General features: G+C 38.0%; 1 protein-coding gene across 1 annotated transcript; it reads right to left on the minus strand.

The window, feature by feature from the left end:
• Positions 1–892: 892 nt before the first annotated feature.
• Positions 893–13,185, minus strand: LOC117289919 (fibrinogen gamma chain-like). The gene is made up of 7 exons (XM_033771117.1): positions 12,606–13,185; positions 8,723–8,971; positions 8,363–8,455; positions 7,509–7,607; positions 6,048–6,184; positions 3,005–3,278; positions 893–1,217 (listed from the first exon to the last, which is right to left on the minus strand). The coding sequence occupies exons 1-7, from the start codon at positions 12,649–12,651 to the stop codon at positions 982–984; spliced, it is 1,134 nt and encodes a 377-aa protein (XP_033627008.1). The 5' UTR covers positions 12,652–13,185; the 3' UTR covers positions 893–981.
• Between the last annotated feature and the right edge of the window lie 5,776 nt (positions 13,186–18,961).

Below are 18,961 nucleotides of genomic sequence, written 5' to 3' on the forward strand. Positions count from 1 at the left end.
TTTCGAGACCTCAGATTTAGAATTTGATGTCTCGAAATCAAGCATCTGAAAGCACACAACTTCATGTGACCATGGTGCGACAAGGGTGTTTTTTCCTTTCATTAATATCTCGCAACTTCGACGACCGATTGAGCTTAAATTTTCACAGGTTTGTTATTTTATTCATGTTGAGATACACCAAGTGAGAAGACTAGTCTTTGACAATTACCAATAGTGTCCAGTGTCTTTAAAAGCAAAACTTCGATTTTCCTTAAACGTATTAATAGTTTGTGGACATTTATTATAATCATTTATAAAACAAAAATTTAAAAACCCGGATATATTATATACGTTACCAACTATTAAACAACACTGTACTTCCAATGACAAATACACACATTCTTTTTCGATCAAAAAATTACATAATTTAAAGGCACTGGACACGTTTGGTATTGTCAAAGCCAATTTGTCAGTGTCAGCAGTATTGTCACAAAATAGAGCCAGCTCACTTGTTGCGGAAATGGTGTCCATGGGTTTTGTACATTGGGGGTAATTTGCAGTCTCAGCTTAGCTCTGTTATGCAAAGTCTTGCATGGATCGAGTCCGTAGTGTGACGTCACAGTGCTATTTTAGATTTTTTTGTCTCTTTTTTTTTCTACATGAAACCATTATTATTTAGTGTTTACTCAACTATGTGGTCATAGCGCACTTGTTGACCTTTCTTGAACAAACAAAAACCAAGAAACTTTATTCATTTCGAGGTGGTCTTTAACATTATAAGACAAGTAATTGATGGTTCAGAAGTACATAGTTCGTTATTTTATTTATTTATTTATTTATTTATTTATTTATTTATTTTAATTCTTCGGACAAGCAAAACAATAAAACAAGCACAGGCCGTCCAGGGAAGGGCAAAAGTCAAAAAAATGTCATCAAAAAAGATGTGCCCTCCCAGACCTAACTCATAAAAAAACACATTCGTTGTGAGGGTACGACACCAAATTAATCTCCCGTCACGCGTCTGATTTTAAGACCGGTGTTTTCAATTCGCGAGATCGAACTGACGGATAAAACGCCATCATCTGTGAACTTAGCATTAAGATTAATCTCTCCATCACCACAACCATCAAACCACCAGCCTCCCTTCGACTCCTCGGCACAGTTCCTCCCAGCGTCGCCATCGTTGTCTCGGTCGTATGTTGAGAATGGCTTGCCGTTTGCAAATAAAACTACACCACCTGATAAATGGAACAACAATGGTGTATCAAAGTGTGGGCACACGTTTCTAAAAGTTGTTCTTATTGCACAATTTTTTAAGACACTGTTGTCAAAGACCAGTCTTCTCACTTGGTGTATCTCAACATATGCATAAAAAACAAACCTGTGAAAGTTTGACCTCAATTGGTCGGCGAAGTTGCGAGATAATAATAATGAAAGAAAAAACACCTTTGTCACACAAAGTTGTGTGCTTTCAGATTGACTTCGATACCTCAAAATCTAATTCTGAGGTCTCGAAATCAAATTCGTGGAAAATTTCGTGGAAAATTTCTAAAAAACTACGTGACTCAGAGGGAGACGTTTCTCACAATGTTTTATACTATCATCCTCTCCCCTTTACTCGTTACCAAGTAAGGTTCTATGCTAATAATTATTTTGAGTAATTACCAATAGTGTCCACACTGCATATAAAAGGATTCGGGTACTTTTTCAAAATGTCCACAGATTTACATTAAACTTACAGGGTTTGAAGAGAATGATAGTGGAAAGCTTCCCTTCAATTACTAACTAAGGTTGTGTAGTTTTTGAGAAATGAGTAAAACAAGTCACAAAACCGTTTTCGTCTCATATAAAATCCCCATAACCAGTTATGATATTATACCAAAACGATAGCATAACTGGTTAAAACGTTTTTACATGCTAAAACTGAGACGAAAATTATTACTTTTACTCATTTCTCAAACTACAGCACCTCGGTAAGTAAAATTTCAAGGGAAGCTTTCTACTATCATAATCTTCAAACTGTGTAAGTTTAATAATGTAAATCTGTGGACATTGTGTTTTTTGTTAGGAAAAAGTACATATACCCACTAAAGAAGTTATTTCAAAAGAAGTTGTGGGTTTAGCCAAAATCATTGTTTAGTTAAAAAGGGGAGCATTATGAAGCATGGATCTCGAAAAGGAGGCGTATACGAACATAATCAAACTTTCTGAACAAACATAAGCAACAACAACTAAAAGTCTGGGCCCAATTTCATAGAGCTGCTGAAGCACAACGAGTTCAAAGCACAACAAAATTACACTTATCAAAACAGGTTTACAAGCCATTATATCATGTCACGAGTACATTTTTTTGAATGGTATCCTGCTCATTTCTGCTATTAAAGCAGAAAATTAATAAGCAATATTGTCTGCTGAAGGGCACTGGACAACATTGGTAAGTTAATCAAAATAATTGCTAGCATACTTGGTAACGAGCACTGGAGAGCTGTGCTTATAATAGTAAACATTGTGAGAAACGGCTCACTCTGAAGTAACTAGTTTTTGAGAAAGAAATAATTTCCCACTACAATGATTGAATTGATTTCGACACCTCAGCTGAGGTCTCGGATTCAAGCATCTGAAAGCACACAACTTCGTGTGACAGGGTTGTTTTTTCCTCCATTATTCTCTTGCAACTTCGATAACCAATTGAGTTATAATTTTCACAGGTTTGTTATTTTATAAATATGTTGAGATACATCATGTGAGAAGACTGGTCTTTGACAATATTACCAAAGGTGTCCATGGCCCGATTTCATAAAGCATGTAAGCACAAAAACAGATTTACCAACTAAATTTCCATTTATTGCATATTGCTTTGTTGCTGGCATTCAGCTGTTGTTTGCTTATCCTGAAAATCACGTGGACATTTTGGTAGGTAATCCTGTTTTTATTAAGGTCGAAATGTCATGCTAAGCAATTTTGTTGTGCTTACTGGCTGTATGAAACTGGGCCCTGGTGTTTGAATGAGAAAAATTCTGCTCACTCTCTTCGTTCATCATGTAGTCAATTGAACCGTCAACATGAAGGGTGTAGTTGTCACCAGAGAGGCGGTAGTTTCGGCGTTCAGCGTGATACGATTCCAAAGTATTCCTAACATTGACTCGAATCTCCCACGAGATGGCGCCATCCTCAGTCAACTGACGGACCTTCTCATTTCCCAGCCAGAAGCTATTACTATCTAAGTCACCAAAGCCATCTCTGTACTCATCCCAACCTCGGTTGAAACTTAAGTCAATATCCCGACGTTTCTGAATAACCTTTGGAGAAAAAAAGAAACTTTATAATGCAAAAAAGTAATAACCCATCACCCATGGTCCTCTGAAACCTGTAGACGTAGTATGCCAAATAGTTTGTATTCACACCTACGCAAAGTCGTTGGGTCCACCACTGTACTGCTTTAATAAAATGAGACTTTCTGGGACGATAGGTGGCAGCAGACTTACCGGGTAAAACCATTGCTCTCAGAATTATGCGCATGCTCAGAACTACGTAAGCAATGGAAATTTACCCGGTAAGTATGCTGCCATCTAGCGTTGTAAAGTCTCCCACTGCGTGTGAACCTGATTTAGGCTGCTCTCAAACTTTTCTAACATGGTATAAATGAGCTCTGAAATGTTCACTGCTGAGCCCACAGAACCAAAACAAGTAATGCTTTGTGTATGAATGGTTAGCACACTCAGTCCCTACAAAATGAAAATACTTCAAATCCTACTTGCGGCGAAGAATTGCGTGTGGTGTTTTGGATGTCAATGTGTTCAAATAAAAATTGTTAGGCTTCGAAGTTAATGGTGACTGTATAGGTCGAAAACTCACCCAAACTATTTCTGCTGGTAACAGTGCTATCCGACTATGTTTCACTTCAAGGGTCTATGTACTTTTTGTATGACAAAAAAACACAATGTCCACAGATTTACATTAAACTTACAAAGTTTGAAGATAATGATAGTAGAAAGCTTCTCTGAAAATATTACTTGCTGAGGTGTTGTAGTTCTTGAGAAATGAGTTAAACAATGTCATGAAAATAATTTTCGTTTCAGTGATCATGAGACGAAAATTATTTTAGCATGTAAAAACGCATTTTTATTTCTCAAAAACTACAGCACCTCAGCAACTAATATTTTAAGGTACGATTTCTACTATCATTATCTTCAAACGTTGTAATTTAAATGAAAATATGTGGACATTGTGTTTTCTTTTACAAAAAGTACCCAAATCCTTTAAAGGATCTTTTTAAAAGAAATAGTGATTTTTGACCGTACCGTTAAAGGAACACGTTGCCTTGGATCGGACGAGTTGGTCTATTCAAAGCGTTTGAAACCGTTTGTTATGAAATGCATATGGTTAGAAAGATGTTTTAAAAGTAGAATATATTGATCCACACAAGTATCACTCGAAACTGCACGGTTTTCCTTTTACGTCGCGAACTATCACGGTCCCATAAATGGCCGACCGTGTTAGTCGACAGGGTAAAAAGAAAAAACACGCAATTTCGAGGCACATTTGCGTAGATCATTGTATTCTACTTTTACAATATCTTTCTAACCATATACATTTTACAACAAGCGGTTACAGAACAATTTTCAAAGACCAACTCGACCGATCCAAGGCAACGTGTTCCTTTAATGAGTAGACACAATTTGTTCACCATGGTACAATCGCTGACTGCCCGATAGCTTATGTTTAAAGTATAGGTAAAGGCGCAGCACCTTTTCTGAATAACAAAACAACTCTTTTGTAAACGTCTTGGGTCCACAGTGTGTTAATTTTGATAGACAATTTTGTGGATTAAAATCATAGTGATGCTGCGTGTAGTATTTTGGTGAATGCTTGCCCATGTTTAATTATAGGGTTGTCCTCCTTCTGGGCCTAGCCTCTATATTACTTTTTAAAGGCAGTGGACACTATTGGTAATTACTCAAAAGAATTATTAGCATAAAACCTTACTTGGTAACGAGTAATGGGGAGAGGTTGGTGGTATAAAACATTGTGAGAAACGGCACCCTCTGAAGTGCCATAGTTTCCGAGAAAGAACTTATTTTCCACGAATTTGATTTCGAGACCTCAGATTTAGAACTTGAGGTCTCGAAATCAACCATCTAAACGCACACACCTTCGTGTGACAAGGGTGTTTTTTCTTTTATTCATATCTCGCAACTTCGATGACCGATTGAGCTCAAATTTTCACAGGTTTGTTATTTGATGCATATGTTGAGATACACCAACTGTGAAGGCTAGTCTTTGACAATTACCAATAGTGTCCACTGCCTTTAAAGTCCACATAATTTGATCTGCAGAACGTGTTAAACTCAAATGATTTTCGCGCGATAAAAGTGCGGCAATAAAACGAATCGGTGACAAACGTCGAACTTATTGAATTAATTTGCCGCACTTAAATGAATTCAAAATGGCGACGCGGGAAAAACTGTTGCTAAAGAGTCATGTGACATGATGACAATTCGAGCTGTGACACTAAAAATTTGATAGTGGCAACGTTCATAATGATATAGTTTTCCATCTTAGGTTTGGTCTTATTATTGGCATCGTTTGTAAGTGGAATTCATCATTCAAGAGTGGCAAAAAAATTGTTTAATAAATAAAACAACAAATTAGCTTGATTCTGAAATCTATATACTATACAAATTATGTTTGATCCAGTCAGAATGTGTTTCCCATCCCATCCAGGAATAGGCCTTCTCCAAGCTACGAAGAACCTTTATATGATTAGACAATGCACATAAAACGTTTTTTCAAAAACTTTGCGCATGCGTATACCCAAAGAGCATTGCCCAAACTGAGAATTAAATTCGATTCGACGCGGCAAAGGCGCGACGTCTGTCACCACGTCGTGCAAGTGCCGTGTAGCGTGGCATGGCTTGGCGTGTTACACGGCACAGTGTCGGACTCAACGTCTGCGCTAAACGTCGCTCTTTTATCGAACCTAATTTACCATTTTCCAATTATTTGATTTCCATAAATGTGTTACTGACTTTACTCATTTTGGAGTCGTTGATAGAAGATGAACTTACAATCGATCCTGGCCAGTATTTCATGTCGCAGTATACATCAAGGCCTTGTGGATACTTCAGTGGGTTAATAGTGTACACATTATTCTCACTGTAAGGATGAGCCTGGAGGTAGTCTTGACAGTCGTAGTATCTGGGCTCTAGAATGAAATTAGAACACTCACAAATGTAAGTTTATACATCATTGGTGCAAAAGCTCGGGGTCCAAAACGCCGCTATCAGTCGGCCATGGAATAACATTGAAGCATGTGTACACACACTTGACAATTATTGTTAGTTACTCAAACAAATTGTTAGCAAACAAACTTACTTGGTATCTAACAATGGCAACGGAGAGCTTCTTTATATTAAATTAATACAAATTCGAGACCCCAGCTGAGGTATCGAATTCAAGCAGATGGAAGCACACAATTTTCGCGACAAGAGTGTTTTTTGGCCAATTGAGCTCAAATTTTCACGGGGTTGTTATTTTGTGCATGTGTTGAGATACACCAAGTGAGAAGACTGGTCTTTGACAATTACCAAAGGTGTCCAGTGTCTGTAATAGAAAAGTAATTTTAGACATCCTTCGCCCAAAGGCTGTCCCGTTTAAAGCCATTGGACCCTTTCGGTACAGAAACAAAAAATCACAGATTTACAAATAACTTACAGGGTTTAAAGAATGTAGTGGTGTAAGACTTCTCTTGAAATAATATTCCATGAAATGCTTTACTTTTTGAGAAAACAGTAAAACAATATAAATTCTCATTAACGAGAATTACGGATTTATTTTAAACACATGTCATGACACGGCGAAACGTGCGGATATACGGAGGGTTTTCCCGTTATTTTCTCCCGACTCCAACGTCCGATTGAGCCTAAATTTTCACAGGTTTGTTATTTTATATAGAAGTTGTGATACACGAAGTGTGGGCCTTGGACAATACTGTTTACCGAAAGGGTCCAATGGCTTTAACAGCCGGTCATGGAATAAAGTTGTAGCATTGTGAGGGCAGTCTTTCGTAAAATTACGCCATCCCAATCGATGGTTCTTAAATGTTGTTCATTAAAGAAAAACAAATATTATTGTCAATGCTCTAGTTCTTGCCTTGGCTTCCATGTATTTTTGTCTTAATTCCCTTTCGGTATAAATATGTTATGCCTCTTTAAAGCCACTGGACACCTTTGGTAATTGTCAAATACCAGTCTTCTCACTTGGTGTATCTTAACATGCATGAAAGATACCCCTGTGAAAATATTGACTCAATGGTTGTCGAAGTTGTGATAGAATAATGGAAGAAAAAACACCCTTGTCGCCTTGAGTTGATTTCGAGACCTCGGTATAGAGGTTTATTATTCAATTCAACTATTTGAGTGAGAAATTACTTCTTTCTGAAAAAAAAGGTTATTATCCAAACTCCATGAGTGTAGACAGCAGGCATGGTACTGTCAAAATGTGAAGAAGAGGAAGTTCATTCTACTCACCAGCACATGTGTCTCCCATCTTGCCTACCGGGCATACGCACGTACAGGTTGTATTGTCAATGATAGCGGCGCCATTCTCACAGCCAGTCAGTGCACACTCTGAAATTTTTACATTAGTTTTCTCTTAACTTGTTGTATTATACAAAATATGAATTGCGCTAATAAAACACATGTGATGTCCATCCTATAAGAGACCGTGTATACAATATGTTGTTACATTTCTGGGCGTTTAGAAGCTGTTGATAGTGTAAAACATTGTGAAGAATGGCTCCATCTGATCAGTGACGTTGTTTTCGAGAAAGAAGTAATTTTCCAATAAAATATTTGAGTTTGATTGCGAGACCTCATAATTTGATTTTGAGGTCTCGAAATCAAACATCTGAAAGCACACAACTTCGTGTGACAAGGGTTGTTTTTCTTCCATTACTATCTCACAACTTCGTCGACCAATGAGTTCAAATTTTCACAGGTTTGTTATTATGTGCATAGGGCTACGTTGAGATACACCGAAGTGAGAAGACTGGTCCAGTGCCTTTACGAGCCAGTAAAGTTGTTGAAATCAAGCCGTGAGAGGGCGTTCCATAACGATTTACAACCGAGCCCAGTACACTATATTCACTATCAATCACGCCGAAAACCCACTTACACCAACCACAATTGTGAATGCAATTCAAAATAGCAATGTGCTTGTGACGCGCTTATAATGAGTTACTGTGTAGGATGAAGGGAAACAAACGTGCTGCATGTCCTTCGGAACTAGAGCCCACCAAGTCATATTGTTTGCTTCTCCCAGCATAATACCTCAAATCTAGGTTTCGACATTACTTTTGCTAAAGTTTATTTGCTATACTTACCAGTACAGGTTTTGCCGGTCCAGTTTTTAGCACAGGAACAATGGCAGGGATCGTCTATGAATGTACCTCCGTTTTCACATGACAGTGAGCAATCTGAGGACCAGAAGTACCGTACCTCACAAATTATTGTTAATGGCAATATTGTCTTTATGAAGAAAACCAAGAAGTTTCGTACAAACCTTTCAACTTGTTAAACTTTAAACTTTCAAGATTGTGCCAAACAACTTCTTCAGATTATAGAGTTTGGGCATCAGTGGTTTCATCCACCTCTGATCCGTACTTGCCAGGAAAACTCTTCATAACTTTGTTTTCTGTAAATTTTCTATTTAATTTCCCGTTATCATTTTGCAAGCTACTCACTTTCACACTCAAAGTAGTTGAATACTTCAAAGTCGAGGTCTGTGAATAGAGGGCGATCGGTGTAAAATGGATCAAACCCTCTCTCGGGTGTATACGTGTTCATGCCCCCAGGGTAGATGCTGGTACACTGACATCGAAGGCGGTGATTTAACGGCATGACCCACCGTATGATGCCGTTCTCCTTGGGGTTCGGTTCCCTCCCGAAGCTGCAACTAAATGCTGTGACTGATGCGAACCCATACCAGGATGCTTGAACAAAAAGAACGATGAGAAAGTAACAATATTATTAGTGCAGTAGGAGACTTTGTGCCCCTACGCCAATGATGCATGTGCCACAGTTGCCCCCCCCTCCCCCGATCAGGACTCAGTCTATAATACTGCTTCAGCAGGAAATAACGCTTAAAATATGCTTAGCATCAATGAGCAGGATAACCCCAATCAAACAGTGTACACGTGACATAGTAGCTTGTCTGGTAACCTTATTCAAGCTTGTCTGGTAACCTTATTCAAGTTTGTTGCTTAGCTTCATTGTTCGTGCTTAAACCAGCTCTACTTATGGGCCCTGGGCGTTTCAGGTTAAAAAATTAGCATAGATTGTTAATATTTAATATTTAAAAAGTTCCCTTATAGTAATTTCATATCACTTTATAACACTATTATAACACTATTTGTTTCTATTTACTTCACACAACGCATGTCCATCCCTCATCATGTCAGATTATCCGACATAATAACAATTAAAAAGTTAATAAATAAAAAAATGACAAAGAGCGCCGAAAAGGGGGCTTGTTTGAAAAAATTAAAACGGGAAAAAGTAACATTTTGAATTGGCTGGAAGTTCCACACCCCTTAAAAAATTTGGCAGGACTCGTAAGCTCTAAAAGTTGACATCATGGTGTCACTGCTCCAATTATGGTAACTCTCCATCAGGCCCTATTGATTCAAAGCTAGTCTTGCTCTTTAAAGCTACCTCTTTCCACCATCGAAGTATAGAATACAGTTATTGTTTGTTAATTGTACACACGTTCTCTGTTCCCCCTTCACAGCCTTGACCGAGCTTACCAGATTGCCAATCAAGTGGTGTTGAGAAGCTTTCCTCTCAATACCATCAGGGCCCAATTTCATGGCACTGCTTACCGCCGAATTCTGCGCTTATACGCCTCTCTTAATATTTATGCATGCCGTCATCATTCTTACCCAAAATGAGGCTATGGGCGCACGTCGGCCACCACTTGCAGTGGCTGCGCCTATAGACTCGTTTTGGATTAGATTGTGACGTACCTCATGCATAAATATTAAGAGAGGCGTATCGATCACCATTCTCCCCTAACGTCATGTACGTAAGCGCCGAACTTCTGCGCTAGCTGTGTAAGCGTTGCCTAGTAACGTGGAGTACGCAAGCGCAGAAGCCAAAATTCCCCGCTAACCCCTGAAATACGCTTGACGTAAGCACGGAGTTCACTGCTTCCGTAAGCGCCGATTATTTGATAACGTTAACCAGAGCCATGGAATTGGGCACTGTACGTACGGTAAAGTACTCTTTAAATTGATGGCAGTGAAAACGTTTGGTTGAATTTGAAGCTTATCAGCAGCGTTTGATATAGGCTGGGCCCCTGTCTTTATCCGCAAGGATAAAGACAGGTCGCTGCCTCTTAGATCCAGTGATTCCATTGGATACAATGATATCATTGGATACGTGCAGTGACATAGATGCCAAAATAGTCACTGCTGCTCTCAACTCCGCAATGGAATTTGACTGCGTATCTATCATGTGAAATTACCGAGGTCAGAGGTCAAACTACACGCCGGTTTTGCAATTAATGATGCCGGTCTCTGGCGTTATTAACGAGCCTCGAAGAATGACGTCAGACGCTCAGGCTACGTTTGATAGTACTAAACATCCACTTCGAAGTATTGTGGTTATTTAAAAAAAAAAAAAAACTCTAAATTTGAATCCGAGAAGCATACTGCTTCTCATATTGTGTTTTTCTACTAGTTGGGATTATGCTTCCAGCTTGGATTTTCGGCCGTCGGTTTATCTAAGAATGCGACAACGGTTTTTCGTATGTATACGTAATCCTATATAAAGATGTATACATCTTAATATAGGATTACAAAAAAAAATACACTTTGCATTTAAAACTTCTATTTTTAACCATATATTTTTGCCAACACGTTTATGTAATTCAACATTTTTATTTAACGTACTTTATTTCTTTCCAAGCTTCGTAATGTATTTGTTTTCTTACTCGCTCTGTTTTTTTTATTTGTCTTTATGCGCGTCAGTATAAGTTTAGTCTTAGATAAAGGGTGCTTTATAAATTTTAATTATTTTCATTCTCATTATTATTAGTAGTAGTAGCATTATACACTCAAACACATACAAACACTATTATTATTCATGGCTTATCATTATAATTGATTTAGGGGAAATAAACACAGTGGTTTAAAAAAAATAAAAAACAACATGATAAAAAAAACCAAAAAAACAACAACAACAGCACACTCTCTTTAAGACACACCAACAGTTACGGTGTTTACGGGAAAGCAAATTTAAGACTATATATTAAAGGTCACCAGCTTGATAAGAGACAAATAGTAAATCAATTGACCATGGAAGGAAGGCAAATATTCACTCGACACACAAAAAACTGGGACCGAAAAAAAAATATTACAGCATAAGGAGCTTCTCGCTATGACGTCATAAACAAATCCTCGCAGGAGATTATAGATTTGTTAATTTACAATTTTCCTGTTCGGATTCCGGAATAGGGAGGAACGTGTTTGAGATCACCCACGACTGCTTTGAATGCATGGGTTTTGATCTTTTGAAAGGTAGGGTCAGAGATTGATAAAGAAATCCACAAATTTATGATAATAACAGCTTACGTGGTGTGAAAGCACTGCGGCTGTTGATGATAGTGTATACTATGTTGAGAAAGGATTTCTTTCCAAGTGGTAAAAACAAAATGGTTTGATACTTTTTCACCCAAACACACTTCAATATCAAAGATGCTAAATTTGCATCGGAGATGAAGAATATTAATTTTGGTTTTTACCCATACACCGATGTGTGTTAGCACTGTATACTCAGTACTTTCCCGAGTCCTGTGAATTATTATTATTATTATTATTATTATTATTATTATTATTTGGTTTTTGGGGGTTTTTTTTTCAATCTGAAAAACGATTCATGCATAAATCGTTTCACAGATCGAATGCTAACGGCCAGAGAAGCGATTGGTACCCGCTGTCAAAGACGGACTCCATACGTTCGTTTCAAAATACCCTGACAGTTTGCTTTTGCAGTCTTGTAAAATGACACGTGTTAGGGGCATCGAATGGCTTTGGTTTTTTGGAACCGTTCTATTGTTTTAATCCTAGATAAATGTAGATGTACGAAATAAAAGTAACATGAAAAAAAAAATTCGTTTCAAAAGGTGGTATCGTTTTTAAGACATCGCCGAAAATCTGGAGTGTTTTTTTCTCATGCGCAGACAGAATAATCCGGTAATAAATAACACAAAATGATAAGTGTTGCATGCATGGAACGTTTCTCCGATTAAAATTTATTTGATTCAATTTTTCAAAAATCACATTTCTTAAGATGGAATCCTTTTCCCCAAATTAACATCAGCTGCAGAACCTCATGTCCTTTCTCTATGCTCATATCAAGTAGACCCTAAATGTTTGTTTTTGGAGTAAGATAACAAAGATACACCCTTCCAATGACATTATACTCGATCCCATCCTGCTGCAGAGTTTTGGGCTACTGCATTCCTTGTTTGAAAACAAAAAATAATGAACGAACAACGAAATAATTTTCACAGCTTTGGAAAATGTTGTGTGTCTCTAGCAAGAGGAATGGGGAAGTTTGACTTACCGATACCCACAGTGGTAATGAAGCTAACCCACTGCGTGCTGTGCATCTTCCCGTTTCTATCGGCGTCCTAGACACCAGTAAGTTACGCCAAATCCTCAACAAATGAATGTTCAATGAATAAACGCAGCGACCACCAAAAACAACTTCGTGTAGAACTCACGAAGTTTTATCGATAACTGCGACACACGAAAGACGATTCCTTCCCAGCCAGCAATCTGGCATAGTGGAGTCTCGTGGTCTTTTCAATTCTCTGCTTGGCGCTGTGGTGTTATGTGGGCGTTGCCTTCGGAAGATGGACCGACCAATCAAATGAAAGCAGGTGGTGGATGAAATTCACTGACTAGTGAGAGAATTTCATCGCACTTACCGAGTCTGGTGGGCAGTGACTGCATTTTACCACAAATATAAAAAAAAAAAAATAGATTTTGAATTCCACTATGACGTCACATTATTATATAATTACTTCAAATAGGAGATCCTGTATACGCTAGTTTGAAGCAAACGTATAGACCATGGGATGGGCATTGAAAAGGGGCCTATTTTGGGGGTTTCGTGGTCCCCATCTCCGGACTGCATTAAATTTGACGCACAAGGGTTTTCAATGGTACTGAATCCGATACTGGTACTGGTGTTGCTAAGCTCTAAAACTGCACAGTTCGTGAACAGACAAATGTTTGGGTCATTTTAGGTCAAAAACAGTATTTTTTGATAACGTCTGTATACACTGGAACTATTTACCAATCGTTCACGGCAGTGCAGGAACCTTTTCCAAGTGTTTAATAGGAACAATGTAAATTTTCCCCTTTTCTGTCCGATTAACATGCAAAGGCCTACAACAAAAACCCATGATTTGTATTGATTGAACATCAAGTACAATGCCATTTGTTTTTTGTTGCTACGACGTGCGTGTGTTAAATTGTTATTACCACACGCGCGGCCGAGTTAGATGTGGGACGCAGACGCACTATTTTGTGTATATTCCACTCGCGCTTGTGTGATAACTTATAATTTTGTCGAACGAGCCTAAGAATCGGCATTCTTTTATTCAGGGGTTTGAAGGAATACTCTGTATGTTATAATGGTACAGTGTGGGAACGAAACACGATAATGCTTCGAATGACGTCACCCACATCGCAGGCTTCCGAGGATTTTTAGATCACTATTTGTCGCTGTAATTGTTTCTTTTCGGGTTCGGTGCAGGATTTTCACCAAGCAACAGCAAGTAATGGATTTTCTGTATTTTATTTCATACCTACATACACAAATTGCGTGGTCCAAAAGTGGGGGCTACGGTTTTGAACAATTCTAGCGATCATCCCATGGTCTAGTAGAGAGTGTTTGCAGAGTCAACCATTACGCGAACGGATACGTCATGATACGTCATCAATAATTAGTTCTGGGTACGCGCACATTACAATAGGAGTGCGTGTGTGTGTGTGGATATACACCACTAATTAGATATACAGAGCTTTTTAAGGGCATCGAAACAACTAATGATGCTTAAAGGCAGTGGACACTACTGGTAACTACTCAAAATAATTATAAGCATAAAACCTTTCTTTGTGACGAGTAATGGGGAGAGGTTGATGATATAAAACGTTGTGAGAAACGGCTCCCTCTGAAGTGCCATAGTTTTCGAGAAAGAAGTTATTTTCCACGAATTTGATTTCGAGACCTCAGATTTAGAACTCGCGGTCTCGAAATCAACCATCTTAAACTCACACAACTTCGTGTGACAAGGGTGTTTTTTCTTTCATTATTATCTCGCAAGTTCTATGACCGATTGAGCTCAAATTTTCCAGGTTTGTTATTTTATGCATATGTTGAGATACACCAACTGTGAAGGCTAGTGTTTGACAATTACCAATAGTTTCCACTGCCTTTAATCACCAATCAATAGGTGTAATTATATATGTGTAAATTTATTTCCCGAAGCACACTAAGCAATTTACAAGAGGTTACGGAAATGACCACAAATCACACGTTTACTAATATTTCATCATTAAGGCAAAAATAAATTGATATATTTCACACAGCTTCATTATTGTTGGCTTAAATCATACACGCAAAAGCAGTACATATTTATATAAAACTTACTGTTTATGATTAAAACAATTATGTAATGATTTACAGATTACTATTGTATATTTAGCTGTTCCGACCTACCGTCGGAACAGGTATTGTTTTCGTCGAGATTTTTATTATTTTTATTAGCTGTTCCGATCCAGTCGGAACAGCTATTGTTTTCGTCGAGATTTTTATTATTAGCTGTTCCGACCTTCCGACCTACCCCTTAGGCGTTTTCTCTAGTATTTATTTTTATCACACAACTAGTGTTCCCTTTTATGTTTTATTATGATGTTGGGTATTTTGTTTATCTGTTTCATTTAAATATATGGTTAAGTTTTAATTTACGCTGACTCTTTTTGTGTTTGTTCTTCCTGTGATTTTGAATTGTTTTGCTGCTATACAAAAGATTACACCCACTAAATAGAACTGCTTACATTGCTTTCTTCGTTAGAAAAAAGGGGGGGGGGTCCGTACTCGTTAAGGTTTGCTTTTTATGGGCCCCTCCATCCCCTACATGTGATTTGCATTGATTTTTAGTTTTTGTTTTCTATTATTGTACGATTGCATTTGCTTGTAATAAATTATTTATTACCTTCTGTGTAGACTAAGCAAGTCTCGCGCGTATTTAAACTTGCGGGACCATTATGTTCCAAACCTTATGGGGTTTTACGTGGGACATTTTGTTTCGTCCATTATTTTAGTTTAACATAGTTTATGACCATCAATATTAGAAATATTGTTGGAAATGTAATACTAGTTAACAAAAGTTATACAAGTCAAATTATTTCAACAAAAAGAATCTTACTTTCGGGATGTCGACTTCCCGAGATAAATTATCACAGGAAGACGACATCCTAATTTTAGGATGTCGACTTCCCGAGATAAATTATCACAGCAAGACGACATCCTACTTTTGGGATATCGACATTCCGAGATAAATTATCACAGGAAGACGACATTCTTCTTTTAGAATGTCGACTTCCCGAGATAAATTATCACAGGAAGATGACAACTGACGTTTAGGATGTCGACATACCGAGATAAATTATCACAGCAAGACGACATCCTACTTTTAGGATGTCGACATCCCGAGATAAATTATCACAGGAAGACGACATCCTACTTTTAGGATGTCGACATTCCCAGATAAATTATCACAGGAAGACGACATTCTTCTTTAATAATGTCGACTGTATGTAGTTATAAGACTCCTTGGGGATAGGAGACAAATTTGGAAAAACCGTGACCTCAATTTAACCTCTACTTCCGGGTCAACCAGAAGTGGGACCATATCTCAAGAACTACTTGACATTAATATTGACTGTGAAAACCCGTGACCCCATGTTGGCCTCTACGTCCGGGTTAACCGGAAGTGGGACCATACGCCTAGTACTATACAACCGATTTTCAATCCTTTTTGTTCAGTTTTATCCTCCTAAGGCATTAAAAATAAACTTTGAAAATCCAAGACCCCAAGTTGACCTCTACTTCCGGGTCAACAAGAAGTGGCACCATATCTCAAGAACTACACAACCGATTTTCTAACTTTTTTCAGTTATAGACTCCTTGGGCGTTAGAGATTACCCTTAGGTTACCGTGACCCCATGAAGTGGCACCGTAACTCAAGACACTGTACAGTATTTTTCAAACTTTTTTCAGTTATAATAATAATAATAATAATAATAATAATAATAATGAGAACTTATAAAGCGCACAAATCCATCAAAGTGCTCATGGCGCTAAATACAAAGAATAATATTTACATGTACAATAACCAAAATTGAAACGTAAGCCTAAGCTAAGAAGAAATCCAGAACATGTTGAAGAGAAATACAGTACAAATGCAATATCAAAGAAAACATCGAAGGGTAGAAATCAAACCATTTTCTCAAATACTTGGTTGAAAAGATGTGTCTTAAGGTTTTTCTTAAATTGTGTTAAAGAAACAGATGATTTTACTAGTGCTGGCAATTTGTTCCAAAGGCGTGGGGCAGCATGTGAGAAAGATCGGTCTCCCCATGAATGATTGGATATGGGCTCAATAAGGAGACTAGAATTGTAAGACCGGAGTTTGCGAGGAGGATTGTATGGTTTGAGTAGATCATCAATATATGCAGGGGCATTGTTGGTGAGTGATTTATACACAAAAAGCAGAAGTTTATACTTAACTCTACTGCTTACGGGTAACCAGTGTAATTCTTTCAAAATCGGAGTTATATGACAGGACTTTTTATTTAAGGTGATAACACGAGCAGCATAGTTCTGAATACGCTGAAGTCGTTCAATTTGAGTATTAGGAAGACCATATAGAAGTGAGTTACACATGTCAAGTCTGGAAACGACGACGGAGTGGACTATTTGCTCAGTTGCTTTTTGTGTTAAATATTTCCTCACTTTGCCTATATTACGAATGTGAAATGTTGTAGAACGTGCAATACTAGAAATATGTGAATTAAGTGTCATGGAAGAGTCGAAGATCACACCAAGATTACGAGCTTTGGTAACAGCGGTAACTTCGGAGTCACCTATATTAATTTGGGGAATAGTAACTTTAGAGAGTTGTTGGCGTGAACCAAGTATCATAAATTCAGTCTTGTTATCATTAAGTTTAAGGAAATTGTCTTGCATCCAAACACGAATTTAACCAACACACGTTTAAATACGACTGATGCTCTCATCAGCAAAATGTTTGGATGGTTTAAAAGAGAAATACAACTGAGTGTCATCAGCATATACATGATAGTTCAGTTTGTGTTTCAGGATGATGCTATGAACTGGGTAGGTGTACACCGTGAACCACAGCGGTCCAAGAACCGACCCCTGAGGGACTGAAAAATCATGAACAACCGGGTCCGATGTGGAATTGCCAATGCGTCCATGTTGTGGTCTGTTTTGCAAATAGGATTGGCACCATTTAAGGGCATTGCCCTGTAAACCAATAATATCACGTAGTCTCTTGAGCAAAATAGTGTGATCCACGGTGTCAAAAGCCGCACTTAAATCAAGCAGAATCAGGGCAGTCACATGGCCTTCATCCATAGCACATAAAATGTCATTTTGCACCCGCAATAGTGCCGATTCAGTGCTATGCTTGGACCTGTATGCTGATTGAAATTTATCAGCAAGGCCAGAGTCAGAGATAACAGTATTCAATCTGGAGGCGACTATGCGCTCAATGGTCTTGCCAACAAACTTCAAATTAGCCACCGGTCTGTAGTTAGAAAAAGTCTCAATATCTAAACCTGGCTTCTTGATTAGGGGACGAATGTAAGCAGTCTTAAGACTGTCTGGAAAATTACCTTGCTCAAAGGACTTGTTCACAATAGTAGTAATAAGAGGTGCTAGAACATTAATACACCTTTTAAGAAGATGTGTAGGTATGGGGTCCAGTTCACATGATTTAGAAGGAGAACTGCTTATTAATTTTATAATCTCAGACACAGTAGCAGATTCAAACTGGGAAATTTTTGTTACATGAGCACACACAGGTAAATGGTTAGTCTGCGATATAGTAGAACTAGTTGCTACAGGAAAAATACTACGAATATTAACAATTTTGTTGCTGAAATAGTTAGAAAAACTATCTGCCAGAACCGCATCTGATACACTACTGGGTAATACAGGCTTTTCCTTTGTTTGATTTAGTAACCCATCAACAACTTTAAATAGCTTCTTCTGATCTCCTGAACAATCTGTAATTTGAGAGGAGTAATATTCAATCTTAGCTACATTAATTAATTCATTAACCCTTTGTCTTTGATTACAATACAACTGTCTATCAATCTCAAGTCTTGAGTGCCTCCATTTTCTCTCATGAACTCTGCGCAGCTTTCTAGCAGTCTGTATAGCATCATTAAACCAAGGACTATGAGGTCTCAAACGAACAGATCTAGTGCGAGCTGGTGCATGCTTGTTCAAAAGACTACTAAGGATAACCTCATAAGAGTCGAGATCGGTAGAAGTCATATCAAAGTCGGAGAGTAACACAACCAGATCATTGCGGAAAACATCAACATCAATAGACTTAATGTTACGTGTTGTAATAATAACTTTAGGGGGTTGTGGTTTCTGAAGTGATAATTGAGACATAACAGCAAAGTGATCAGATAACCCAGGATGAAGATAAACACCAGAAACAAGTGTAGCATTTTCACGAGTTATGAGTAGGTCAAGCAAATGCCCATGTATGTGCGTTGACCCTGAGACATGCTGATGAAGACCATAGGATTGTAATATGGTCTTAAACCGGATGGCGTTGGTATCATTTAAATTATCCATATGAATAT

Source organism: Asterias rubens, chromosome 5, assembly GCF_902459465.1.
Source record: "Asterias rubens chromosome 5, eAstRub1.3, whole genome shotgun sequence".
NCBI classification, from domain to species: Eukaryota; Metazoa; Echinodermata; class Asteroidea; order Forcipulatida; family Asteriidae; genus Asterias; species Asterias rubens.

Bases quoted from the DNA above. Each gene is read 5' to 3' on its own strand.
- LOC117289919 (XM_033771117.1), bottom strand. From the start codon at position 12,651: ATGCACAGCACGCAGTGGGTTAGCTTCATTACCACTGTGGGTATCG. The intron at 7,608-8,362 runs GTAAGTATAGCA...TAAAAATTTCAG, and splicing joins GACCGGCAAAACCTGTACTG to AGTGTGCACTGACTGGCTGT. The intron at 6,185-7,508 runs GTGAGTAGAATG...ATTTCATTCTAG, and splicing joins GATGGGAGACACATGTGCTG to AGCCCAGATACTACGACTGT.